Source organism: Petaurus breviceps, unplaced genomic scaffold (genome assembly GCF_028583685.1).
Source record: "Petaurus breviceps papuanus isolate PSGF00001 unplaced genomic scaffold, PetGlider_PUasm1.0 188, whole genome shotgun sequence".
In the NCBI taxonomy this organism is placed as follows: Eukaryota; Metazoa; Chordata; class Mammalia; order Diprotodontia; family Petauridae; genus Petaurus; species Petaurus breviceps.
In genome coordinates, this window is record NW_027185804.1 from 539805 (window position 1) to 567213 (window position 27409).

The 27409-nt window shown below is 45.3% G+C and overlaps 1 protein-coding gene across 4 annotated transcripts in view; it reads left to right on the forward strand.

Moving 5' to 3' along the window:
* Positions 1-27409, forward strand: part of PLEKHA7 (pleckstrin homology domain containing A7) — a 244745-nt gene that overhangs the window by 151593 nt on the left and 65743 nt on the right. For all 4 annotated transcript variants that reach the window (XM_069091103.1, XM_069091108.1, XM_069091104.1 and 1 more), the window contains 4 exons: positions 19816-19930; positions 20914-21015; positions 21670-21742; positions 25346-25446. In XM_069091103.1, coding sequence (XP_068947204.1) covers positions 19816-19930; positions 20914-21015; positions 21670-21742; positions 25346-25446 — 391 coding nt within the window. The remainder of the gene's footprint in view (positions 1-19815; positions 19931-20913; positions 21016-21669; positions 21743-25345; positions 25447-27409) is intronic.

The window sequence follows — 27409 nt, forward strand, 5'->3', positions numbered from 1 at the left end:
TCCTCTCCAAATTTAACATGCCTGCATGACGTCTATGCCTTCATCTAAGTCCTTGATAAAAGATTCAGCAGAACATGGTGCGCTTCTTCCAGTGGAAGACTCCTGGATTTGCAGTCAGAAGACTGGGTCTAAATTCTGACTGAGTGATCTTGAACAAGTCTCCCTAATGTCCCTGGGCCTCAGTTTCTTTCTCTGTAAACGGAGAGGGTTGAATAGATGACCTCTGAAATTCGTTCTAGCTCTAATCCTGTCATTTCTTCTTCCTCTGAATCAGAGCCCAGGACAGATCTCTGTAACATTCCCCTTGACGGTTTGTTCCTGGTTGACAGTGATCCCTGTTCATTCAGTCTGATTGTTCAACCATTTCTGAATCCATTAAACTTGGCTGTCTCCTAGCCCACATCTCTTCATGCTGTTCATCCTGCCTTTTGGGAGAAGCTTTGTTAAATACTGTGTTGAAATTCAAGTATTCTGTGGGACGGGGGGCTTCTGTGGACATGAGTCTAGTAACATTGTTAAAAATAATGATAATAAAGTATGATGAGTCTGGCATGGCCTATTCTTGGTGAGCCCTGACTGGCTCTTAGTGGACACTTTCTTTTCCTGTGTGCTCATAAACCATCCCTTTAATGATGTGTTCCAGAGTTTTACCATGAACAAAATCAAACTCTCAGTGGTCACTCTCTAGCAGTCTTGGACTTGCCCCTTCCTGGTCAGGACTTCCTGGTCACCAAAACCACCTTCTAAGCCCTCTATTTTCCTTATCCTCCCCCAGCCTTCTTTTAAAAGCATTTCATGCTGAAGAATTAGAAGCATGGGGCAGAAGTGCCATGCTGGTTTATTATGGAATTCATTTCTCTAAAGCCATATCAAGCCTGTTTATACTGTTGGCCTCTAGCACCTCTAATAGGAAGAAATTCCTCAGTTTTATTCCTTGATGTATTATTTTTTATCTTAAAATGAGCTCTCTCAGCTTTCATGATCACTCTTCAAGGATGTATTGGCTAATTGGGTCCATGCTCTCTCTCCACCTAAGCCCATTCCAATTCCATGAGCATAAGAAATGTCCCTTCCAGGCTTTCAGCCCTATATTCTGCAGAGGCCTTTTTTTTGTGGTAAGTATAACATCATAGTGAAACCTCTCTTTGGGACCTTCCCCAGCTCTTTCGCCTTTTTTTTTTTTTTTGAGATACAGCAGCAGCTGGAATGTCTGTGGGGTTGTAGGTGTTTGTATAGCTGGCCATTGGTTTTGTGTACGGAAGGAGAATATTTTCTTGTTTGTTTTTCAAACTGTCTGGGGAGGGAGAAGAGGAGTGGCAGCAGGTTGGTCCTTTTGGCTGAAAAATTAAGTTTGATTTGATTCAGTAAATGTTTACTAAGAACTATATGCAAGGGTTGTCAAGTCCTGCATACCAAGATGAGAGACAGGATCCCTGCCCTCGGCTAGCTTGCAGTCTAAGAAGTGGAGGGAGTATAGCATGTATGTAGATAAGTGTGGAAGAAGGGAGATGTGATGGGGGCAAAGGGGAGGGGTCCACATAAAGGGCTTGAAGAAAATTTGCTGAGGTGAAGATCACTTTCAACAAGAGAGACAGAACCAAAAATGAAATTTTGAAACACCCAGAATATTGGATTTTCAGACAGCCTTCTGGATGATTCCTTCCTGTGATGGGGCTGAGAGCTCAGAGTGCATCAAATTGTCAGTTTAGCATGAATTGTTTTCTCCTGAATCCTTCACCTTCCAATTGCTGACACAGAAACAGCTTACCTGCCACTTCTCTGCCTGTTCTCAGCCTCAAGAACTTTTATTATAGTTATTAGCCCTGGTGATTTACCGGCTATGTTTGCTCTAGTAGGTCTTCTTTCCTATCTCAGCCTCAGTTTCCTCACCTGTAAAATAAGGAGATTGAACTGCATGGCTTCTAACTACAAATCATCCCCTGGGAACTTGGCTTTTCATTTTTTGCTACCAAGAAAAAACACCAGATTCAAAGCCAGAAGGTACCTTTGAGGTCGGTTCAGCTTCCTTATTTTACAGAGGAGGAAATTGAGACCCAAGTCAGAGATCTGACTTGTCTAAGAACTGCAGAGTATGGGAAGGTATGAGGGTTATACTCTCTGGCCAAAGGGTTCTTGCCCCAATGAGATCAAAGATCTACCTGACTCCCTAAAGGCAGTCACAGAAGTTCAGGATGGGAAAGGACAGCAGAGTCTATCCCATCCAACCTGTACATGACTAACAGTCCTCCAACATCCCCAGTGGGTGGTCAGCTAGATTTTGCTCAAAGACCTTTAGAGAGAGATGAGCCCCCTGCTTTTAGAGACAACTCTTACATAGTTCTGACATGTCTGACATTAAGCCTCAAGCAAGTTACCAAGTTAGTGGCAAAGCTGGAACTTGGACCCAAGTCCTTGGAAGACCTTGGAGATAATTTAATTCACCTTCTTCATTTTACCGGAAAGCAAAACAAAACAGTCCTGAGGATCAGAGAGAGGCAGTGACCTATCCAAGATCACACAGCTTGCCATGAGTCAGAACCAGGGCTAGAACCACAGACTCCAGACTCTCATGCCCACTACAGCTTGGTCCACTGTCATTTCCAAAGACGTACAGCTTCATATTGTCTGAAAAGTTACCACTTTTACTGTTCATCACCTCTTTTTGACCACTTAGAAGCCCTCATCCCCTTGGACTGTACTATTAATACTTCTCTCTTTTGAGAAATATTCATTTTCTTTTCTTTTTTTAAAGTTTTATTGCTGCTTTAAAAAAAATCACTATCATTTCCCAGTAATATTCCTATAATGCTATCTTCCTTTAAAGGTACGGTTAATGTATATGGTGGCTATTGCATTGGCCTTGGAGTGAGGAAGACCTGAGTTCAAATGTAGCTTTAGACATTTCCTAGCTGTATGACCCCACAAGTCAATTACCCTCTATCCATCTCAATTTCTTCATCTATAAAATGAGTATATAATGGCACCTAGCTCATAGAGTTGTGAGGATAAAATGAGATAATATTTGTAAAGTACTTTGTAAACCTTAAAATGCTCTATAAGTTCTACTTGTGACAAAGTAGAAGTAAGCAATAGCTAGCACATACATTAACCATGCCTGACAGCATATGCCTCGTTTCACTCCTATGTCTCCCACCTCTAAGAGGAGAAGGGATGGATATTTCATCTTGAGTCCTGATACCATCCAGGATGCCACCTCAGTGTCATCCTCAACACCTCACCCTCATTCAATCAGTCCAAAGTTTTATCTGTACGACATCTCTCACATGTATCTCCTCCTCTTTCCTCTTCACTCCCTCTTCACAGTTCAGGTCCTCATCACTTCTCACTTGGACTACTGAAATAGCTTCCCATGTAGTCTCCCTCCCATAATCCTCTTCTCATTACAGTCTGTCTTCCACAAAGCCACCAAAGTGATTTTCCTAAAGCATAGGTTGGATTGTGTCAATGCCCTCCTCCCCTGTCCTCCTCAGAACAATCTAGTGACTCCAATTATCTTCGGAATGAAATAAAAATTCTTCTCTTTGGCATTTAGAACTCTTCATAGTCTAGCCCTTTCTGACCTTCCCAGTCTTTTAACCTGTTATTTTCTTCCATATAATCTGCTATCCACTATATGGACTGTATTCTGTTCCTTACACTTGATACTCTATCTCCTATATCCATGACTTGTCACTGTCTATCTCCCCTACCTAGAGTGCTTTCCCTTCTCACCTCCTCCTTTAAGAATTTCCGATTCCCCTGAAGACTCAGCTCATGTGACCTTCTCCATGAAAACTTTCCTGATCCCCCTCCCTGCTAATGCCCTCCATCCCCAAACTTCCTTATATTAAATTTGAATATACAGGCATTATGTATATACTTACATGTGCATGTTGGTCAGAATGTAAGCTTTTTGAGGACAGTCTTTCATTTTTGTCTGTGTAGCTCCAGAGGTTGCTGCCTACCTCTGATTTAAGAAGACTTGGGTTCAAGTGTTGCCTTTGACATAGACAGAGTATGTGACTGTGGGCAAGTCACTTAACCTGTCTGCCTCAGTTTCCCCATTTGCAAAATTGTTATTCCTGTTTTTTAGTGATTTTACTGATCTGAGTTCTGATGTTTCTTAATGTTCTTTTCCTTTCACCCTTTTAACTGTTCCTGATAGAACAGATTCTTAAGATAGATCCCTATCTCATAGGAATTTAGATTTAAAAAAAAATTAGCTTTGCTAGAGACTTTTTCATAGTTGAATTTTTTAGTCAGAAAGCATTTATTAAACACGATTTCCCAAAGCATTGTATTGGACAATGAGAATAAAAAACCAAAAATAAATAATAAGTTTCTGCTCTCCAGAAGCTTGCATTCTGCTGGGGAGTGGGATTCAACATTATGCAAAGGAGTATAATCAAGGAAAATTTAGGGAGGAGAGATCATGAACACCTGAAGGCATCATGCAAAGCTTCGCTGGAGAGGGATACACTCTGTGCTGCATTAGGGGGTTAAAGGCTGTCGCTGAGTTCATAAGATGTTGTGTTAAGTAGGGGAAGAAATGAGACCCCTAAACTGGTCAAGGATTGTCTCTATACTTATATAAAGTACACACACAATAAAGAAGGCAGGGGAGGGTATGAAGAAACATCAATTTTGGTTCCTACCCTCAAGGAAGGGAATTTGGAGTCTATTTGGGGAAACATGACAATTACACAGAAAGATAATGAAGATGTGGTACCTACACTAGGTGCCATAAGTTCTCAGAACTGGAAGAGGTAGCTGAGGATTGGGCACAGATGATCAGGGAGGGCTTCCCCCAAAAGTAGACCTTTAGCTAGACTTTAGGGGAAGGCTACAGGGTTCTGATAAACAGAGATTAGGGCTCAGGGGGTAGAGCATCACATGAGGGAGGTAAGGAGGCTGGAATATACATGGTCTGACTCAAAAACAGGGCACAGATTCAGTTTGTCTCTAATGGGGGGGGGGTCTAAATTGGGAAGCTTGAAGAGGTAGGTTGGGACCAGTTACACACACTGAGTTGTGTCTGCCCCTTTGCTCATTTTTTCCTCCTCAAAGAGCTCACGTAGGCTAGTGATGAATGATTTCCCTGTCCATAACTCATTCTGTTGCATTTTTTATGTATGTCTTGTTGGAGAGTCCTGCTTGCCCCTTCAAAAAGGCTTAATTTTATTGCATAATATGTTATATGGAAAAGATAAAAAGCTGAGGTTGGAGTTTGTGTGTCCATGTAAAATTGCTGTCAAGCTACAGATCTTTTCCTGGAGAAGAAAAATGAGCTCTTTTCTCCTCATTCCTCTTTGAGGATTTGCTAAAGGAAAACACAGCCCTCCCCCCGCTGAATGATCTGAATGCCACGGCTGCTGTTCCCTCCAAGTCTTCCTCCTCCCAAGCAGATACTTGGCCCTGGCTCTGGTCCTTTAATAGGAATAACTATGATCACCCCTCCCCAGCTTATCTTCTTGCTGTTTCTTGCCTCTTAGACTCAGGGACAGGGTTGTGTTGCAGACAGAGTGCTGTGCTTCAAACTCAGTAGACCTAGATTTGAATCCTTTCCCAGATACTCACTAGCCATGGACCTTAGGCAAATCAGTCTTTAAACCTCAGTAATCTCATCTGGAAAATCAAGAGGTGGGATTTAATGACATTTAGGGGCTCTTTCAGCTCTGAATCTATGATCTAAAGGGCCCGTGTTCTTAGAATACTCTCCTGATGCTTCTATGAAAACTCTTTTTCTTCCCTTGGCTTTGAACAGGCTTCTTTTAAAATCCACCAGGTGCTCACCTCCCTGGCCTTTTAAAAGGATAAGTTTATGGAGTCTTTGTCATTTCTGTGCCCCTTGAAATGGATACAAACAGTAGATGCTCGGCCTTTGGGCAGTGCAGGGGCTTACCTGAACTTTCTGAGCCTCTTATTGGAAGAATGCTTTCCTTCAGGTGGACCCCATTCCTGTCTTTTTACTGTTATTGTTGTTATTACTCTTCCTTTGCAGGGAGTACTGCCTTTTGTCAAGCGCTTGATGGTTTGTAAATGACTTCAGAGCAACTAGGTGGTGCATTGGATAAAATGCCAGGCCTGGAGTCAGGAAGGCTTATCTTCCTGAGTTCAAATCTGACCTCAGACACTTAGGAGTTGTGTGACCCATGGCAAGTCACTTAACCCTGTTTGCCTCAGTTTCCTTATCTGTAAAATGAGCTGGAGAAGGAAATGGCAAACGACTCCAGTAAGAAAATCGTAAATGGGGTCACAAAGAGTCTGACATGACTGAAATGACTGGACAATTATAACCATAAAAAGGACTTTATGGACATTTTATTTGAGCTTCATAACTGCCCTGTGAGAGGCAGATACACTGCTTACCTCCGCATTGTTTTCTCAGTTGTAAAATGGAGATAATAATAGCACCCACCTCTGAGGGGTGTTGTGATCAAATGAGATAATACTTAGCACAGTGCCCAGCACATAGTAGGTGCTTAATAAAATGCTCCCTTTTCTCCATCCCACTCCCCCACATGCTTGAAATGTGATATAGGGAATCTGGAAGGAGCACCAACCGCCATTTGTTTCCATATAATACATGGAGGATCTCTTCAGTCTGCCATTGACCAGATTCCTGTATTCCTAGATCTCAAGGTGGCCAAAATTCCATTCGAACAAGTGCCTGTTTTATTGAGAGCACTGTCCAAGGTACGAAAGGTACAAAACTTATATAAGACAAAATCCCTGCTTTCATGGGCTCACAGTCTAGCAGGGGGATAAAACACATATTATAGTTCGAATTATATCCCATTATATTTGATAAGTATGTTAACAAAGTGTAAAACAAAAATGTTCTATGTGGTCCAAGGGCAAGGAGACAGTCCTTATCTTCCGGGAAATCAGAGAAGTCTTTGTAGAGAAGGTGGCATTTGAGTCAGGCATTAGAGAATGTGTAGGCTTTCAACAGGTGAAGGGGGGCGGGGTGGTATTCCAGGTATAAGAAAAAGCATGCGCAAAGGCATGGAGATGGTAAAATGAAACATGTGCTTGGAGTACCAGATGGACCAGTATGGTTATAGCATAGACTACACAGAAGGGGATAATAGGAAAAAGGCTGGAAAGGTGGGGTAGTGGCCAGACGAGGAAGACCTGGAATGTTAGATGAAAAAATTAAGACTTGACTTTATAAATAATAGGGAGCCATTTAATATTTTTGTTGCTTTGTTTATATTTGTTTTTTTTTTAATTTATTAGAGGAGAGTTTAACCATATTTATGCAAGAGAGATTAGGAGGAATGGAGAGGTGATAAGAAGCTATTTCTTATTGAGCATTGATCATAAAGACATATATTAGGTTAAGGACAGTGGGAATAGTCAGCAAAACAAAAATTGTCAAGTCATCATGCATTTCTTTAGCATTTACTAAGTGCCCAGAGCTTTTCTAAGTGCTGTAGACACAAAGAAAGGCAAAAAACGGTCCCTGTTCTCAGGGAACTGACTCTTATTAACAAGGGAGCCAACATGCAATGCGAAGCGTATTGTGGAGTGAGAGTCAGTGGGACTTCCTAATTCATTGACTTTTCCTTCTCCATCCTCTCTGGTGACCAAAGATAACGCCAAGATTTCAGACAGGAAAGGCCAAGAGAATGGTTGCACCCCTTCCAGAAGTAGGGAGGTCAGAAGAAGGAGCAGGTTTAGGAGAAAAGATAAGCAGTTCCTTCTGGGATGTGTTGTTTGAGGTGCCCCTGGGGACTTACTGGTGAAGGAGTCCTATCCAGTCTGGAGCTCAGACAAGAGGTCAGCCTCAGGAGTCATCTATGTCAAAACAAGGGGAAAGGAAGGGAACGAACATTTAATACGGCCCCACTGTGTATCAGGCACTGTGCTAAGCACTTTATAAATATTATCTCGTTTGATAAATAAGTACTGAAGTCTTTGGAGCAAATGACGATTCCGAGGGAGAGACAAGAAAAGGTCTGGGGCAGACCCTTGAGGAAAACTGACCGTAAGGGATCAGGGAGAGATTATATCAGAGAAGTAGCAGTCAGTGGCAGGAGAAGCAGGGGAATGTGGTCATTGGATTCGATGAGTGCGAGGTTCTTGTTGATCTCTGAAAAAGCAGCTTCACTACAGCATTGGGATTAAGAAAAGAGAGGATAGATAGGGTAGTGAGAATGTGGAGTCTTTGCAGGCAAATTTTTCAAGAAATTTGGCAAGGAAGGGGACAAGAAAGATGTCAGAACAGACACATGGAGTAGAGGAGTCAAGGGAAGGCTTTTTTTAAGGATTAGATTTGTTCATCAGATGGGACCAATCTAGGAGAGGAAGGTTTGGAGGTGTTTGGAAAAGAAAGGTTGATGATTGGAGCAAAGTCTGAGAGGGCTTTGGGATTAATTTCTCTGAAGAGGAGGAATGCCTCTTTCCATGAGTGGAGGGGAAGAGAGTTTGGAGGGTTGGAGAAGTAGAGAGGAGGTGAGGGTGCTATTATCATATCTATTTTTAGCATTGCCCTCAGCTAGGTGGCACAGTGGTTAGAGTTCTGGGCCTGGAATCAGGAAGAGCTGAGTTCAAATGCTGCCTCAGACACTAGCTGTGTGACCCCAGACAAATCACTTAACCTTGTTTGCCTCAGTTTCCTCATCTGTAAAATGAGTTGAAGAAGGAAATGGCAAACCACTCCTGTATTTTTGTCAAGAAAACCCCAAATGGGGTCATGATGAATTAGACACAAGTAAAATGACTGAATGAGAATTTTTTCTTAGTAAAATAGGGTGTCATCTGCTGTAAAAGTGAGTAAAAGGGGTGCTTTAGGAGGCCTGAGGATAAAAGACACAGTGTGAAAAAGCTGCTGTGGGGGATTTCTGTCCTCTGACCAGCACCCTTATGTTCTTTCATGATCTCAGAAGATTCACAATAGGTGAATTTAATTAGTCGGTCAGCAGGCAGATTGGTGTGCTCTGCAAAGCTTTTCTGTTGGTCACAGTGGTCTAGAGAGCTGTCTCTATCCCCGAACCTGTAGACCTCCTCTCCTTAAGCTTTTGCTCTTATCTGAAGGCAAGACTACAATTTCCTGTAGTCATTTGTTAACAGACTCTGAGAGCTCTTTGAATGGAAAGAGGGTCATCCCTTCTTCCATCTGTCTTCTGAGCCTAGGCATAGACTGGGCCATAGATCTCATTTCACTGAACTCAAGGGGAATGATCCAAATTCTTTGGCTATACTGGAATTTTGTTGTATCAAAGAACAGGCTATTGTTATTAGCTTGAGACTTTTAACTGTCAGTGTTTTTGTTGTCTTGGGTCATAAGCTGTGATCATTCCCTCTTGGGTTAAATAAGCCCAGTTCCTTCAGATTTTCTTTCATCACGGGTCCTGTTTTCTTGTGCTTGGATCCTTTCTTTGCTTCTTCTCTGGCCTAGTTCTCTGTTACATTCTTGAATTGTGAGTCCAGAACCGGACGCTGTGCTTGGTGTCAGTGTCTGGTGGGGCTCCTCCGCCCTTTGTGGGCAGCGTGGACTTGGACAAAGACAACATTTGCCAGCAAGTCCTCAGCATCTTCTTCTTGCCCTCCTCTTACTCTTCAGTTGCCTTTCTTATTCTCGTGAGTCTCCTACTTTTTTTTTTCCTTTCTTATTATAGCCTGGAGCCTGAGTTGATGCTTCTTCTCTGATCCTGTTTCCTTGTTCTGGCCTTTTTCGTTTGGGTTCCTCTTCCCACACTGCAGATTTTATCCCAGCAAGAAAAAAAAAAAATCTTGGCCTGGACTTCATACTGCTCTGATTCTGCCCCTTTCTTGGGACTTTTCACTTCTGTTCTCTGCTTCATTACTTTTGTGGGAGAATTTCCTGGTTGGATTCTAATCCAGTACCCTCTTTCTACCCTCTAGGCTGAGTCCAGTCATCAAATTCTTGAGGCATCACTCAGGTTGTCCATTTCTTGGAAAAAAAAAACCAAGGGGGGGGAGTTATAGAGAGACTTCATAGGGGTGTCATAAAGATGGAGATTTAAATTTTGAGATGAAACCTCAGTGTTATGGGAAGTCTCACTACCCTTGTTAGTGCTTGGGTGTGTAGCACTTTCATTAATGGGCACTGTTACTGAGCTGCCCAGGAGCTGATCACAAAGGCCTCTGCCATTCTCAGCAAAGAGGAGAGAAGCCCCAGAGCAATGGTGCAGGGGCAGGACTGAAAGCAGCCTTTGTACAGTGAGCACTCCCCAGGCTCTGGGGAGAATTTGGTGCTGGGGTGAGACTTGGGAGTTGGCATCACGCGCTCTGCAAGTTCTGTAGCTCCCTATTCTTACAAAGGCTTTTGGAAAGGATGGATGTTCATCTTGGAGCTTCCTCCCCAGGGAGGTAGCTGGGTCTGCCTGTCCATCAGTGTTCCAAGAGCTCCATGGATGGGAGGGCCTTCTGTTTGAGATCTGAGTCACCTGATGGATTCATTACCTGGATATTTAAAAGGAAGCCAGGTTTTCTATCCTTGACTGAAAGTGTCACTGGTGCTACTCAGGATGATGACATACAAAAGTTTTAAAGATTTTGGTCTCTTTAGCAGAAAGGAATGTATTTGCTGATTTAGTAACTTTTTTCAGTAATAATCCAGTTGTTTCTGCAGGCAAGGCAATGGGATGGTAGATAGGGGTGCATGTGTGTGTGTGTGTGCACGTGTGTGCACACGCATGCTAGCTATCTGGACAGGTGCATTGTAGTGACAGGGCCAAGGGATAGAAGCTGGTGGGTTTCTGGTGAACTCTACTAGAAGCTGCTAAGTGCTGTGACTCTGTAGTCCTGACGCGAGACTTTTGAGCCCAGGAAGAGTCATTGTCTTCTCCAGAGGCCTCTTGGGGCTGCTCAGAATGCATAGGCAGCTCAGAGTATAAGCATCCCTTCCTGCTGGTTTGTCAGACTGTGGGTGACTGTGGCTGATCCATCCATACCAGGCCTCGCGAGACAGTCAGTCTGGGGCTGCCTTTGCCTGTTGCATTTGGTTACCATGGCAGCAGGAAAATGGGGGAGAAACTGAGACACCTGGGATGCAGATGCAGAAACTTGAGCCGTTTAGTTTTCCTGCCTAGTGGAGGCGGTGGCGCTAATGCAGTGAGCAGGTAGGCAGCGACCGTGGAGCGGCCCAGTTGGCCCAGAACCTGGGTGGGGTGTTGGTTTGGTTTTGGCACTGTTGTGTTTGGAGAAGAGGCTTGGTTTGGGGGCATGGGCCTACTGGAGGCAGCTGTCCTGGTAGATCCCTAGGGAAACACATCAACCGCTTCCTGGCTGTGAAATCCTCACTCTTGGGTTGGGTGGAGAAGCTCACGGCTCTGTCTGGCTTTGCATGGAGGGGCATCCTACAGGTGGAATCCCACTTTTCCCTTGTCCTGTCAGCTTACATTTGCTCTGTTCCCCTCCCTCCAAACTGGGAAAGTGCTGTGGTCTCCATTGGTCTCCATGTTCCTTAGGGGAGACTCTTCCCCTGGGCCCATGAACTTGGTTTTTAAAAAATATCTTTATAACTAGATTTCAGTACTGGTTTTCTTTGTAATCCTGGGTATTTTATCATACACCTTTCTAAACACGATCCTGAGAAGGGATCCATAGGCTTTACCAGTCTTCTATAAGGCTTCACAGAAAGAAAAAGGTTAAGGACTTCTGACTTGGATGCACCCCAGAAAATGAATGCATAGGAGGTGGTGGTGGTTGGGGGTGGGGTGGTCACAAAAGAGAACTGAGCTTCCCAAGGCAGAGGAAGGGGAGCCAGACCCGACAGAGGCATGTGTGGCTGGCTGCCTACCAGATGTTGTTTTGCCAAGTGAGGTGATGCTGTATGGGCTGGCTTTCTCCCCACAGAGATGAGGTGTGTGTGCAGGGGTTTGGGAGGTGGAGGAAGGGGGAGGCAGATACAGTGTAGACACACAGAAGAAATTGGGAGGGTGGAAAAGAAGGCACACTGAGAATGAGAATTGAGTAATAAGTGTGGGGGGCCCAGGGTGAATGGGACCCAGTATCAGACAGTTTCCCCCAGGGTGTTGGGAGTTTAAAGGAGGCGTTGGCAGTCTGTCTGGCGTCTGGGCCTGGGACATTTACCTCCTCTTTTCCCTACTGCTTATTCTATCTTCCTTTTTCTTTTTCCTTCAAACCCTTTAAAACCGTGGGTGTGAACATGCTTGAACTGCCTTAAAGAATTCAGTGTCATTTGTCTGAGGGCTTTCTGCCCCCTCCTTCCTCCTCCCATGTCTCAATTATTTCAAATGAGCTGTGTGTGATTCCCATAACACAAACCACAAATGTGTGAGCCTCTTTTTCAAGCAATTGGTGAGCTACAGGTGTTGTTTAGTGACACTTGGCTTAAGTGGTCCCCATGCTGCCTCTTTCCCCCCCCTTCCCAATCCCCCACCTTCCCAGGCCAAAATGGGATGGTTCTGTGCAAGGGATCTCATGGGACTTCACCAAGCCCCCAGCCGGCAGCTGCTTATCAGCCTAACAAGCCTCATGGAAAGGGTTTATGGAACTGTTTATAGAAAATATTTGCTGTTTTTTGAAGTTAATTGTATGACAGCTTGAGTTCTTTGGAGAGAAGAGGGTACCATGGAAATAAAACAAACCGTGAGTTTAATTTAAATTCTGGAGTTTCCAAGTGCAGTTTGGTTGGTAATGTCATATAATGGTAAGACAGCATACATGTGTGTGCGTGTGAATGTGTGTGTGTTTACAGAAACTGGACAGCCTGCTGCTTTCAGTGGAAGAAAATTCCACTAATTTTCACTAATTGTGCTTGTTGTGGGTGGCCTACAAGGGGCATGTCTTCCCCAGAGGATGATTTTAACCTTTTTTGGGGGTCCCATCCCCCTTTTGGAAATCTGGTAAAGCTTATTCCAGTGAACTCTTGTCATGTTTTTAAAAGGCATAAAATAAAATACATAGTATTAGAAAAGAAATTAATGATATTGAAAGATTTACCAAAATATTAGAAGGAAAAAAATTCAAGTTGACCTTATGTGATGGTGCACACCTATCCTCCCAGCTACTGGGCAGGCTGAGGCTGATGGATCGCTTCTGTTAAGGAGTTCCGAGCTATAGTGGCCTCTCAAGATTATAGAGTTTCTGTTCTAAGTTCAGCACCAATATGGTGAGCCCCTGGGAGCTGCCTAAGGACTTGTGAACTGTCCCATGTTCCCATGCCGATCAGTAGTGGGATTGGGTCTGTGAGTGACCACTACTCACTTCCAGCCTGTGTGAGAAAGGGAGATCTAATCTTCCAAAAAGAGGAAGAACAAGTTCATGAGACCCCAGGTTAAGAACCCCTGTGCTAGACAGAGATTCAGTTCAGTTCCGGGCACCACTCAAGATCCCGAGATAGATTTGACACAAACCTTTCTCTCCAGGAGCTTCTGTGCTGATTGGTGGGAAGAGATGTAGACTCCAATACACGTCCTGTCTCTGTCCCTCTCCCCCAGGAGACTGGCAGGCCTTTTGGACACAGGCTGTTTTGTTTCTCAGCTCCACCTTGTCATCCTGTCTTTCTCTGTACTGAGTACAACGCCCCCAACGTTGTCTGGAAATGACCTTAGAAGTTTTCTAGCTCAACCCCTTTGTTTTTTACAGATGAACAAATTGAGGCCCAGAAAAAGTTAAATAAGTTATCCTAGGTCCCATAGATAGTTAAGTGATAGAACTAATTCAAACCTGGGTCCTAGGGCTCCAAATCTAGCCCTCTTTTCACATTTTGATGTTTAATAAGTATTTGAACAAGAAAGGATACCCTTGCTTCTTTGGCACAACGAAGGGGTGGGACTCAGCCTCTAAAGGCCCTTTTGGTTCTAAATCTATGATCCTGATCTGGACAGGCAGGTAGACACGGACCCAGATCACTATGACATGTTTAATGCAAAGGAGAGATGGAAGTGAAGTGTTTGAAGAAATTGGAAGAGGAGGGAAAGGGAAAGGATCTTGGAGAAGGAGTCATGGAGGAAGTCAGACCTGGGACACACTTTGAAGGAAAAGGGACTTGCCCAGATGGAGGAGATGTACATCTCAGCTCTGGGAGGACCACGTGAGCCAAGGCGTGGAGATGGAATTGGGCTTTTTCAAAGGACTTGGCTGCTTGAGACATTCTTTTTTAATTTTTTTGCTTTTTAGAGGGGGTAGGGCAGGGCAATTGGGGTTAAATGACTTGCCCAAGGTCATGCGGCTGGTGTGTCAAGTGTCTGAGGTGGGATTTGAACTCAGGTCCTCCTGACTCCAGGGCCGGTGCTCTATTCACTGCACCACCTAGCTGCCCCCATGTTTGAGACATTCTTATGGAGTTGGGGCCAGTGTCCTGGTTCATAATTTTAAAAAAATACTAAGTATTTAGAATGTGATGGTTATAAAGCACAATGTCTATTTTATCTTATTTACTCATCACCCCTGGGTGAGACACGATTAACCAAAGACCCTGTAATTAAAGAATCAGTTTCTTTTATTAACATTGATTTTGTTTGTTATTGATTAAGTTACACCTTTGACATGGGTGACCTTGGGCAGGCCATGTCATTTCTCTGAATCTTAGTTTCTTCATCTGTACAAGGAGAGGTTGTACCAGGTGATCTCTTGGGCAGCAGTGTGCTGGGAAACTGATTCTCTGGGGGGAAAAAATGCATGCATAACACACTTTAGAAGGTAGTCTGGGGGCAGCTAGGTGGCGCAGTGAATAGAGCACTGGCCCTGGAGTCAGGAGGATCAGAGTTCAAATGTGACCTCAGACACTTATTAGCTATGTGACCCTGGGCAACTCACTTAACCCCAACTGCCTTGCCAAAAAAAAAAAGTAATCTGCATCATTAATAATTTTTCCATTACTTTCATAAGTCCAGACAATCAACACAATAAATCGTCTTGATTTATAGTTTTTGCTGATTTCTGAGGTGTAAATGCTCACCCTGACAATTTAACAGTCAGCTTGCTGTCTGTCTCTCTATCTCTGTTTGTCTCTCTTTGTCTCTGTCCCTCTCTTTGTCTCTCTTTCTTCTGTATTTCTCTCTCTCTTTCTCTCCCTTTCCCTCTTTCCCTCCCTCCAGTTTGAACTGGCTCTAACCCACCCTTGTTGAGGCCCCTTCCACTGCTAGGTCTATGATCCTACTTTTTCTTCTTCCTAGGGTCTTACATCTGCCCTTCCTACTTCCTAATTACCTACTGAGAGGTAAGAATTGGGAGGAGGGGTCACCCATTTTATAGATGAGAAAATAAAAGACAAAGTCACCTGTATCTGGTCAAGTGAGAGATCACTGGCCAAGCCGAGGTTAGAACCTAGGCTTAGATGCTTGGAATCCCTTTTCTTGCTAGCTTCTGTAGACAAATGCATTCTAATACCCTTTAATGCCCTTTTCCCCTCCCCTCTTTTTTGTGGGAAGACCATTGAGTTAACTTTCTGGCTCACTCTGCATCCTCAGCCCACAACCCACCAGCCAAATAATCAACATTCCTATAACCCAAGCCAAGGAGAAAGAGTTCTTTGTTGTATCATCCCACTGTGGTTCAGGAATCTTATAGCACGGAAACCCAGCAAATGGGTTTTTGAATTAATCGACTTCATTTCACGACACTGAGATGCGCTCCTAGTGGCCTTTCTTGCCGTCTTGTGTTTTCCTTCCTCCCGGGATCTCAGTGACTCATGTGCTGTGAGCTATCTATGGATGCTTATAAACTGTGCAGTTTCCCCACAGATGTTAATCTCAGCTCAAGAGATTTCCTCTCGTTTGGGACTGGGAAGTTTCTCTGTAAAAACCAGGGTGGGTGAATGGCTTCCACCCCCAAAAAGGCTGAGGCTGAATTAGTTTGGATTCCCCCAAGTACAGGAAGTGTAAGATAGAGAGGGAGCATATAAGATGTGACAGCAAAGTGTATTGATTGATCGTTAATAATAACAGCATCTAGTATTTATGCAGCATGTTCAGGTGTGCAAAGCATTTTACAGATAATGCGTTTCATCCTCACAACAAGCCTGGGAGATAGACTGTGAGCTCTTTGAGAACAGGGACTAATCTTTGGCCTTTCTTTGTATTTCTAGCACTAAGCACAGTGTCCAGCCTGTAATAGACGTTCATTGACTATGTACTATTATTATCCCCATTTTACAATTGAGGAAACTGAGACAAACAGAGATTAAGTGACTTGCCTAAGCTCACAGCTAGTAAGTATCTGATGTTGGATTTGAATTCAGGTCCACTAGGCCTGTCAGAATAGATAAGTGCTGCGGTGCTGGCCCCTGCAAAGAAGTCACTTTGGGAAGCCGTGAGAGGTTGCATGATATAGAGGATGGAATGCTGGGCTTGGTATTAGGAAAGCCTAATTTTAGATTCTGCACTAGGCACTTGGGGCGAGCTGTTTAACTTTTCTGAACTTCATTTTTATCATCTGCACAATGAAGTAATTGGAATAAATGATCTCCAAGGCCCCTGTAGACTTAAATCCTTGCCCTGTGTGTGCTTTTTGCTAGTGGGGGTTTAAAATAACCAGAAGCTGTGGGAACTCCCTGCCCTTGGGAGATTCCTGGTCCAAGAGGCAGGTGGATCATGGTCCCCTTAGGCAACCTTCATTCAGATGAAGTGGCCTGAATGTCCCAAAGGGTTTGCTCAGGTTTCCCAGCGGTCCATTTCTTTTCAGCACTTTTAGAAGATCTTAGAGAGAATTTTCACACGAGAGTCATTGGTTATGACAAGTTTTAAGCCTTGGGCTTAAACTGACTCTTTGGGATGGCACCCTGGAGAACAGGGAGCTGGGAGTTAAGCCACAGCTGGATCTCAGTGGTTAGAGTGACAGGGCTGATACTGCTGGGCTTTGGGGGCAGTGATTGTCTGGCCATGGCAAGAAGAGGATCAGGGAGGTGAGTGAGTGATGGTCCTTTAGAATGGCTTCCCCATTCTGCATCCCCTTGTCTCCCTATTCAGTCTGTGGAATGCTTGGGGCTCTCATCTCTTTCACACCAGGATAGGATGTCACAAACATGGATGCATGGGTGGATGGGTGGATGGGTGGATGGATGGATGGATGGATGGATGGGTGGGTGGGTGGGTGGGTGGGTGGGTGCTAGGGAGTGGCCATCAATCCAGATAAAGAAAACAAGCCAAGGGTATGGAAGTTTCCAGAAAATGCAAGAACTGGAGGTGTCAGGCAGGAGGAAGTAGGGTCAAGTCTAGAGGAGAAAAGCTTTTTACTTCACATGAACCCTCTGGGTCTCTGGCTACAAAAACCAGAGAGGTGTTTTTGGATGCATTGGGGGCAGAGCTGATGTCATAGGGTCATGGACTGAGAGCTGAAAGATACCTTAGAGCCCATCTATTCCAACCACTTTGTTTTACAGATGAGGAAAAGAGCCTTACCCACCAAGTTACTCAGCTTATGAATGACAGAGGCATTGTTTCATAGTGTCCAAGGTCTAGAGCTGGACGGGTCTGTTCCAACACTTCATTTGACAGTTTGAGAAATTGAGGTTGTGATTTGTCTAAAGTTACACAGCTAGTAAATGACCAAAGTAGGATTTTAACCGAGTCCGATACCGCCACAATTTTCCTAGCCTGGACTTCATCATGGATTGGCTTAATAAGATTCAGTGATAATCTATCTACCTCACTTTCTCTTTGTCTCACTTCCTACTGCAGAAATATAACCTTCTATTCAGTTGATGAAAGATTTTCAGTTTTTCACAGATCACACTGACCAAGGGGGTCTCTGTGGACACTAGAAAGAGTAACTGAGAGACTGTAGAATAAATATTCATCCTCTCTCTCTCAACTTTGGAGCTCTTACAGCATGGAGGGGACCATTGAGGAAGCCCACAGAAAGTGTATTTGCACCCCGGCCTAGAGGCAATGGGACAGGCTCACTGGCCTCCCACGTGCCTTCCCACCTCCTGAATTTCTGCTGGCGCTTCCTGGATGAACACCGCCTATCCCTAAATTGAGTGTTTTGGGCTCAGTGACATTTTCTCAGTGGAAAGAAGTAACCAAAAGACTGGCTAGGAAGGAGAAAATGGGTGGGGAATCTGAAAGCTTGTGCCTGAGCTGATAAGAAGGCAGTGACGTGGGGTTTTTTTTTGGTTTGGATTTTTTCCCCCTCCTAGTGGAAAGCAAGCCTCCTACCCAGTGCCAGCAGTCACCGGCCCCTGGCCATTCCAGAAGTCTCCTACCTATCTGTGCCATTGTTCAGAGAATAGGGTGAACTGATTGCTTCTGTGAAGAGCTGGGGGCATCCCAGCCCTGTCCTTAGGGGCGCAAGAGCTCTTGTCCTAATTCCAGGGATTATTCTGAGAATCAGCAGATTTCCCCTGGGTTCCTCTTGGACAGTTTTCCCAGGTTACGACTGGGTCCAAGTGGCTCTCTTGTCTGTGAACCCGCACGGCCATGGAGGGGTGTGGCGGCCTCCCCCTCTGACTCCAAGATCAGGTTTCCACCTGCCCCAAAGTGGAGAGCTTCAGTTTGGCACTCAGCATCCCTAACCTGCCCGCTGGGCAAGTGGTAAACAAGAATCCAGTATCTGCTGCTTAGAGGGAGGATTCCTCTCCGGGAGACAGGAGGATTGGTGAGTTGAGTGGGAGACGCGGGCTAACTTCTTTGTTTTTTCATGAACAAGTACTGAAGTTTCATTGGAAGCATTTTGCTGGCTGCATTTGCAGCTGCCCCAGTAGGGATGGGGGATGGGGGCATTGCAGAGGCAGGTAACAGAGGACCTTGCCAGTGTCTCGTGATGATTTCAGGAGGGAGTCGGAGGGGCCTGGGTGGGCTTCCTTGAGTGGAGCTCTATAATAGGAAGTAGTAGAATCATTTTCGTTTTCCTCCTGGTCCAGGGGTATGTTTGGTTAGCATTCCCACCTCCTTTTCCAGGTGCCATACAAAGGGTTAAGTATCTTTGCAGGCCTATTTTGGGGAGAACCAAGTGTTCTCAGAATAGAATTCTTTGTTATGTGGTCTATTTTGGGATGTGGGCCCCGTGGGCGTTTATGTAAGCATTTCTGTATCTGTGTGTATTTAGGGGGGCAGGGAGCAAGGAATCATCTCTAGTTACTAATTATAAATAGTTTTTTCTGGGATCCTGGGCAGATGGAGGTGTATGTATGTGTAAGGGGTGGATTACTGAATGCCAAGCGCTGACTACAGAGCCGATAGCTGGATGTGTGGTTGTGCGCCCGTAAGCAGATACTGCATGTGCAGGGCAGGAGGAGGGGTGCTTGGGGTGCTTGAGTGTTTGATTGGGATGGAGAAGGTGGCCATCAGGCTTGAGTGATTCTGTCCCTCCGCTTCCTTACTATCTGATGCAGAGAGCCCCATCCTGCCTCTACCTTTAGAGTTTGTGAGACCCTGGACAAACCATGAGGTTCTCTGAGCCTCAGTTTCCTCATCTGTAAAATGAAAGAGTTGGAGTACCTGGTCTCTGAAGTCCTTGACAGCTCCAGAGCTATGGTCTGAAAAGCCTACATGTTTATCAGCCCAATGTGGTTGATTGTGTCTAACTGATGAACAGATAGAGTGGTGGGTTTAGAAACTAAGGGAAGAAAGCTGTGTGGTCAGTCTACGAGGACCATAGGGTCATAGTTCTAGAGCTTGAAGAGACCTTAGTGGTCATCTAGTCCAACCCCCTCCTTTTACAGATGAGGAAACTGAGGCCCAGGGAGTTTAAAGGTTTTCCCCAAAGTCATGAAAGTGGGAAATGACAAAGTTGGGATTCTTCTGACTCCCAAGTCAATGCTGCTATAATGGAGCCTGTACCACGCCTCCTGTGAACGCTGCCCATTTCTCAGGTGGAAGCCCTCAACCTCCAGTCTTCTCATGTTGAACTGTTCCTTCTCCCTTCTGTCTTTAGGCCAAATCCGCATATGTCAAAGCAAGAGTTTATGAACCAGAGACCCTCCAGTATGGTCAGTGAGACATCCACAGTTGGAACTACGTCCACTCTGGATATGAAATCAGGACCAAGGGTAAGTCCCAGGTGACTCAACTGTCCCTTCCCTTCTCTGTAACCTTGACCTTGGCCTATCAGGTGAAAGCCAGAGTCCAGGCAAGGATTTTGGAAAGATCCCTCCTATTTGCACAGTGCATCACACTATTCAGATAACTCTCCCACCCATCAGCCCATTCCATTTACTTATTTAATTTTTGCTATGTTGATTGCATTTATTTATTTGTTCATTTACTTATTTTTGAGGCTGAGTCTCCCTGTCTTCCTAGGCTGGAAGTACAGTGGCCATTCATGAGCTCAGCTTCATTGCTTTCTGGCTCTGAAGTTTGAGTCAGCTCGAACCTTCTTAGGCAATCTGGTGGTCCTTCCTACTCCCAGTCATCATATTGGTGCCAGATTCAGTACAGACTCCCAATCACCTGTAGCCCACGGTAGCTTAAAACTCCCCAGCTCAAGTGATCCATCAGCCTCAACCTGGAATCCTGGGTTTCTGGTTCACTGTAGTGAGGCTGAGGGTACCTTTGCCTACCTCTGCACCCAAGAGCTTGGGTTCAATGCAGCCCACTAAAGCTGCAGGTAACACCCTTTTTTCATCTTCAGCACCTGTGTTTATTGAGGCCATCTTGTGCACACAGCCCTGGGTGAGGACCTGGAGGCACCCCAAAGGTTAAATCCCACAGAATCACAGGAGTTCAGAAGCCAACTCCTCACTTTTATGAAGGAGGTTATAGGCCCAGAGAAGGGAAGGGATTTGCCCAAGAACATACAAGATTTGCTCCTGGTTATCTCTGTTCCTTGGCCATACATTTCTAGGACTTGGAAGTTATTGTCCTGGCCTCCATGCTTCAGAGTCAAATGATGGTTCCTGATGCTGCTGTTGTTAAAAAAAAAGGGAGGGGGAGGACCACAGCTCTTGGGACTAGGGCATTCTTTCTTGAATCAAACCTAAATCCTTCCTAATTCTGTAGTCAAAATCTTAAGGTTGTTTTCTTCTTTCCTTAGGTTATCAAGACTAACAAAGTTCACAGCTTTGGGAAAAGGGACCAGGCGATCAGAAGGAACCCCAATGTCCCTGTGGTGGTGAGAGGCTGGTTGCACAAACAGGTGAGGGCTTCAGACAATGAGAAGGGACAGCAGGAATGGGGAATCTTCCCCAGAAAAAGTAAAAAAAGAAAACTCAGCATTTCTGTCCTATTCTGTAATAGACATATCATTCACAAAGTGCTTTTGGTCAGGAACTCATCTCTGCATAATCTAGCATTTATCTAGCCCAAGGGTGGGGGAACCTGAGGCCTCGAGGCCACATGTGACCTTCTAGGTCCTCGGGTGCAACTTTTTGGCTGAGTTCAAGTTTTATAGAACAAATCCTTTTATTAAGGGGATTTGTCTGGTGAAGTTTGGATTCATTCAGAGGGCTGCACTTGAGGACTTAGAGGACCTTAAGACCACAGGTTCCCACCCGTGTTCTAGAGCATTAAGGGGAGCATTACTTTGAGTAAGTTAGTCAACCCATCTGACACTCAGTTTCTTCATATATAAAATGGGTGCAATATATTACTCATACTCCTTCCTTGCCAGGGCTGTTGGGAGAAAGACACTTTGTAAACCCTGTAGGCCCATGGAAATGTATTATTATTACATTTATCACAAAGGCTACAGTGAGGCCACATTACCTCCCTGATTCACTGGTGCAGCAGTGGTAGGGTGGGGAGGGCTATACATAAGGGTCCCTCTGAATTGGCTTGCTCTATTTTGTAGGACAGCTCTGGGATGAGATTATGGAAGAGAAGATGGTTCGTGCTTGCTGATTACTGTTTGTTCTACTATAAAGGTGAGAAGACATTCTCACTGGCAGAGACAGAAGTGGTTTTGAAGCCCTTTCTTTAGGTCAGTTTCACAGTCTTCATCAAGGTGCCCAGTGCAGCCGACCCACCTCGATGTTTCCAAGCCTGACAAAATGAAATTGCTTTGAGGGCTCTTAGTTTGTGGTTCTGATCTTGTTCCCACATTTGGCTGACAGTAGGGCTCTGAAACTGCATCCCCCAGAAGAGTTTGCTTTCCGTCCCTGTCTCTGGTAGTCTGAGCAGTTCAGTTCAGCAAAAATTATTAAGAATCGCCTACTATATGCCAAGGCACTGAGAACACAAAGAAAGGGATGACCCAGGTGCTGCTTTCAAGGAGTTTATAATCCAGCCTGGCAAGGATGGGCTCATAAATGACTGATAGGAGAAAGTGCAGATTAAAAATGCCATGCCATGTGAGGCAGGAGAGATGGCCCTCACTAGGAGGTCCAGGCAGTCGGGGAAGACTTCATGGAGGAGGTAGTTTCTCAGCTGGTTTTTGAAAGAAGGGAAGGACTTTAACAAACCAGATGGAGAAGGTAAGGGGGGGAGCCCATAGGGTGAGCAAAAGCGTAGGCATAGGACAGAAGGCAGGATGAAAATGGGAGGAGGAGAGAAGTCTAGCTTGGCTAGAGCTTAGAGGGAGCAAAGGGAGGGAAGAGGGGTGATCCTTCCTAGGGGAGGTGTCTGGGTTATTTACGTCCTCTTCAGTTTGATTCATTTAGAAGACTACTGTACCTCCCACAGTCCTCCCAAATCCTGTCCCACTGAGGGCACAATCCTGGTGTGGAAACTTTCCAGTCAAATTTAAAAGAGGAGACCCATGCATATGTGTGCATGCACAGACAAAGGATGTAATTCAGTGCCCTGAATATGTGTTGAGCGCTTTGCTAGGCAGAGAACTCAGATCGCTCCCTCATGGAGTTTATAATCTAGGAGAAATCTGCTTTGGTTTCTTCTCCTGTGAATTCCTAGGCTACTGCTACTGTCCCTTCCATCTACAAACCCAGGCCCCTTTGATCCTATTCATCTTTTAAAGCTCAACTCAACTATTCAGATAACTTACTTGAGGCTCCCCCTGTCAGTACAAACCTTTGCCCTCCTACCTCACTCACATAATGCTTGATCTTGAACCCCTCCATTTATCTTATTTTTTTTTCTTTTTGGAGGGGGGGAAGACTGGGCAATTGGGGTTAAATGATTTGCTTGAGGTCACACGACTAGTAAGTTTGTGGGGTTTTTTGCTATCTTTTTTGGAGGGGGGAAGTTAGGGCAGTTGGGGTTGTGACTGGCCCAAAGTCACAAGGCTAGTAAGTGTGTCAAGTGTCTGAAGCCAGATTTGAACTTGGGTCCTCCTGACTCCAGGGCCGGTGCTCTATTCACTGTGCCACCTAGCTGCCCCTACCTTAGGTATTATAGTCCTGTGGGATCTGTCATCTCATGTCTCTATTAGAATGGGAACTCCCTGAGGGTAAGGGCCTGCCTTGTCTAATATCTTTATCTCATATCTCCCCTAGTGCTTAATGCAGGGTTCTGCCCAGTCTTGTCACCTATTAAATGTTACAGTTCAGAGGCAGGATTGGTATATGGGAGATAAGGCTGCATTGGGAGGCAAGAAAGACCCTAGTTCAAATCCTGGTCCTGATAAGTATGAGCTGTGTGATCATGAGAAAGTCCCTTTCACAGCTCTGAGCTTCAGTTTACCCATTTGTAAAATGGAGAAAACAATAGCTGTGGCAGCTACCTCACAAAGGTGTCGTGAACGTCAAATGAAAAGGATGTATGTGAAACACTTTGAAGACCTGTCAAGTTTTTGTTGTGTTTTTTTTTTAACAAGACTGAAGATTTTTTTAAAAACTAGACCTGTGATTTCACTGGGGTCAGTTAGGTGACTCAATTCATGGACCACCAGGCCTAGAGTAATTTACTAGCTGCATGACCCTGGGAAAAGGCATTTGACCCTGTTTGCCTCAGTTTCCTCATCTGTAAAATGACCTGTAGAAGGAAATAGCAGAACACTCCAGTATCTTTGCCAAAACAACCCCAAAAGGGGTCTCGAAGATCTGGGCACAGTGGAAAACAGTTTTATTTCATTGGTGTAGGGACGTGAGGAAGTCCCCTCTACCAGTGTATTAGATTGTAGATATGGAGCTGGACTGGGCTATAGAGGCCATCTAGTCTAAACCCCTCACTTCATAGATGTGGAGACTGAGGCCCAGGGAGTTGAAGTAACTTTCCGAAGGTGGTGGAGATACTGGCTGGCCTGAGTAAGTGTGGTCACAGCAAGTTTGTGGACTAGGTCCACTAGGGAAATTTGTGTATTGTGAGGTTAGAGGATTTATAACTGAAAGAGACCATCTTGTTTTACAGAAGCAAAAACCCAAGCCCAGAGAAACTCAGTGATTTGCCCAAGCTCACTCAGGTAGCAAGCATCAGAAACAGACTCCCTTAGACTCCAAATTCCGTGCTCTTCCCATTGGACCATTTTGCCTCTCCTGTGCTAATCAACTGTTCTGCAGCTTCAGTCATACAAAGCAGATACAGTCAGGACAAACTGGAGATAATCACCAGAGGGAAGGTCCTGAGATTAAAGGAGACTGGGAAAGGCTTCATGCAGAAAGCCAGGCTTCAGCTGAGGCTTAACGGAAGCCAGGGAAGTCAGTAGGCAGAGATGAGAAGGGAGAGAGGCCCAGACATGGGGGACACCGGAGGTCTTGGGAGTCAGGAGATGGACTGTCTTCTATGAGGACTAGAGAGGGGGCCAGTGTCGCTGGATCCCAGAGTACAGGGAAGGAAGGAAGGTATAAGAAAATTTGAGGAGTAGGAAGGGAATGGGCCACCAAGGATTTTGAAAAACCGACTTGTAGTCTTAGCGAGTTTCCCAGAGTACTCCAAACTTAAGTGACTTGTCCAGGATCACACAGCCAGCAGATGTTGGAAGCAGGATTTGAACCTAAGTCTTCCTGCTCCTGAAGGCAGCTCTCTATCCATGGTAGCAAGCTGCCTCTTGTCAGCTATAATTATTGTTGTTTAATCAGTTCATTCTGTAGCCCGTTGTTTGGCTCTGCCCTCTGGGAGAGGATGCTTATCTCTTGTCTCTTCTTATCTCCACCTGTTGAAACTTGTTTCTCTATTTGAGGATCAGCCCAGGTGCCACCCCCGCCTCCATGATGCCTTCCTGATCCCTTTATCTCCTTTTCCTGCCCTTCCCCCCAGTAGAAGGTAATCCCAGCTGTCTTCCTTTTCTAGAGGACTGTGTCTGGATCTCCCCCTCTCCCTACCCCCTCCTGTCTCCTTGCAAGCACAGTTTGTGTTTCCAAGGTGGGGCAAAGCAAGGCTCGTTTCAATGACCACTGGCCAGAAATGCTAGGGAGGAGACTCCATCTCTTTTACAATTAGGACTAGATCCCCTCTGAGGTCCCTCTGAGCGCTGAGATTCTCAGCCTCCAGTCCTTGAGGGCAGAGGTTTGTCCAATACCCAGGACAAGACCTTGTATGTAGCACATGCCTTAATGTATGCTTGCTGACTCATCCTGTCCTTTTGGCAAGATCTCATGGCTCATCCTGATCTCTTTTTTCCCTTCTGTTCAAAGACAGTCGAGAAGAAGCTGTCCTGGGGAGCATCCCACTGCCCAGCTATGTGATCTCTCCTGTTGGGCCCGAAGACCGTATAAACCGCAAGTACTCTTTTAAGGTATACCTGATTTGACTTTTGGATTATGTTTTTGAATGTTAACTTCAATTAACTAATAAAATCCACCTGACTTTCCTGAGTCACATTTGGCAGCTCCACTCTTTGTAGTGACATTTCTGAAAGAACTTAGGCTCTAGTTTTCCTAGAGCCTTTGCCTTGCTCCTTATGAACCAGGGGCTTTCCACAAAGCTACCCTTGGGTCTAAGTTTGGTAGGTCCCAGGGTCCTATTCATTGGTTGCAACCACAGACACTCTGGGGAAGAAGGGTTTCATGGCTTCTGATGATGCTAGCCCTAGGATTTCAAAGCTGAGAGCTCTGGGACCATTATAGGCAGCTGGAATTGCTTCTCCGAGGAGATAAAAAGCCCACACTGTCTCTATTTGGAGCTCCCTCTCCCCACTTGACACAGAAGGGGAGCTTTGGGGCATGGATGCTGGCCTCATCACCTACTTCTGTGGAACACTGTGATTAATGGATGGATGTGGAATGTGTGGACATTAAACAAAGTTCTGTTTCCAGTCATAGCTATTTGAAGGACTGTGAGAAACCTGTGGGTGTTAGTTATGCCCTCTATCCCACGAAAGGCTTTAAAAAATTTGGTGACTGACTGCACAGATAAATTGTCTTCAGGATTGGGATGAAACCACAATTTGTTTTTATCAGAAAGCCAGGCTGCTTTTCTTTCCACTCTCTCTTCTCTGTAGGATAGACCTAGAGTTGAACTAGGATCCCTGCCTAGAGTCCTAGAGCTGGGGACTAGGTCGTAGCCTGTTTCATTCTTGGTTGTGTGGTGGGGTTCCTGCCCCACCTTCAACTGCAGAGGAATCATCTTTTGTGGTCCCCCTCTGCCTCCCATTCACCCATCCACCAAGGTGAGTGGTCTGACCCCATCTTCTGGAAGGAGGAATTCCTGCCTATCCTCCCACCCCACCCTCATCTTTCCCAGCCTGTGAATGTAGGTTTGGTCCATGTTCCATTTTCTTATGTTCTATTTGAAAAGAGTAGTACTGATTGGAACACAGTTAGGACTTAGAATTAAAAGGAACTTTAGGCATCACCTAGCCCCACCCTTTCCATTTATAAAAGAGGAAACCAAGGTCTAGAGATGAGAAAGGACACAGCCAAATTCCTGCAGAAGTGAGAAGTTCCTGCAGAGCTCGGTTTTGAACCTGGGACATCTGACTCAACATCTTATGTGCTATTGACTTTCATTGGTGCTTCAGAACTCCTTCTATTGGCTTACTTAAAACTCAGCTCTGTCTTGTTGGTTTCCTGTCAGTTTTCTCCTTGGCTATTGGAATCCTCTTCCTTCTCTCCTTCTCTGCTTTCTCTCCCTTCCCCCTCCCTCTCCTCCTCCCCCTCTCCGTTCCCTCCCCTTCTCCTTCTGCATCTCTTCCTCTCTCCTTCTCCTTCCCCCTCTCCCTCACTGTTTATTCCTTTTCTGTTTCCTTTGCTGGTTCACCATCCATCTCCCGCCCCCTAAGTCATGGGTATCCCTGGAAGTTCTCTCTCGGGCCCTCTTTTCCCTATATACCTTCTCCCTTGGCTTTCTCAGCAGCTCGCCTGTATTTGAATGTCATCTCTTAACAGATGACTGCCAAATCTTTGTACTTTTCTCCTCCACTCCAGTGCTTCCTATTGGTCCTTTCTGCTTCACTGGCCTGTGGGGACCCCACACTCTGAATTCATCATCTTTCCCCCTAAACCTAAGCCTTCCCCAGCTTTCTCTCTGTTGAGGATGCTGCCATGCTCCCAGTCACCCAGGTTTGCATCTTCATAGACATCTTGGACATGCTCTTCCCCATCCCACACATGCAGGCGGCTGCCGCGTCTTGGGGATTCTGTCTCCCCGCCCTCTCTGGCATCCACCTCCCTCTACTCACATAGCTCCTGCCCTAGTGCAGAGCCTCACCTCTTCTTGTCTGGATTATTGTGACAGCCTCCCAGGTCCCCCCCTGCTGG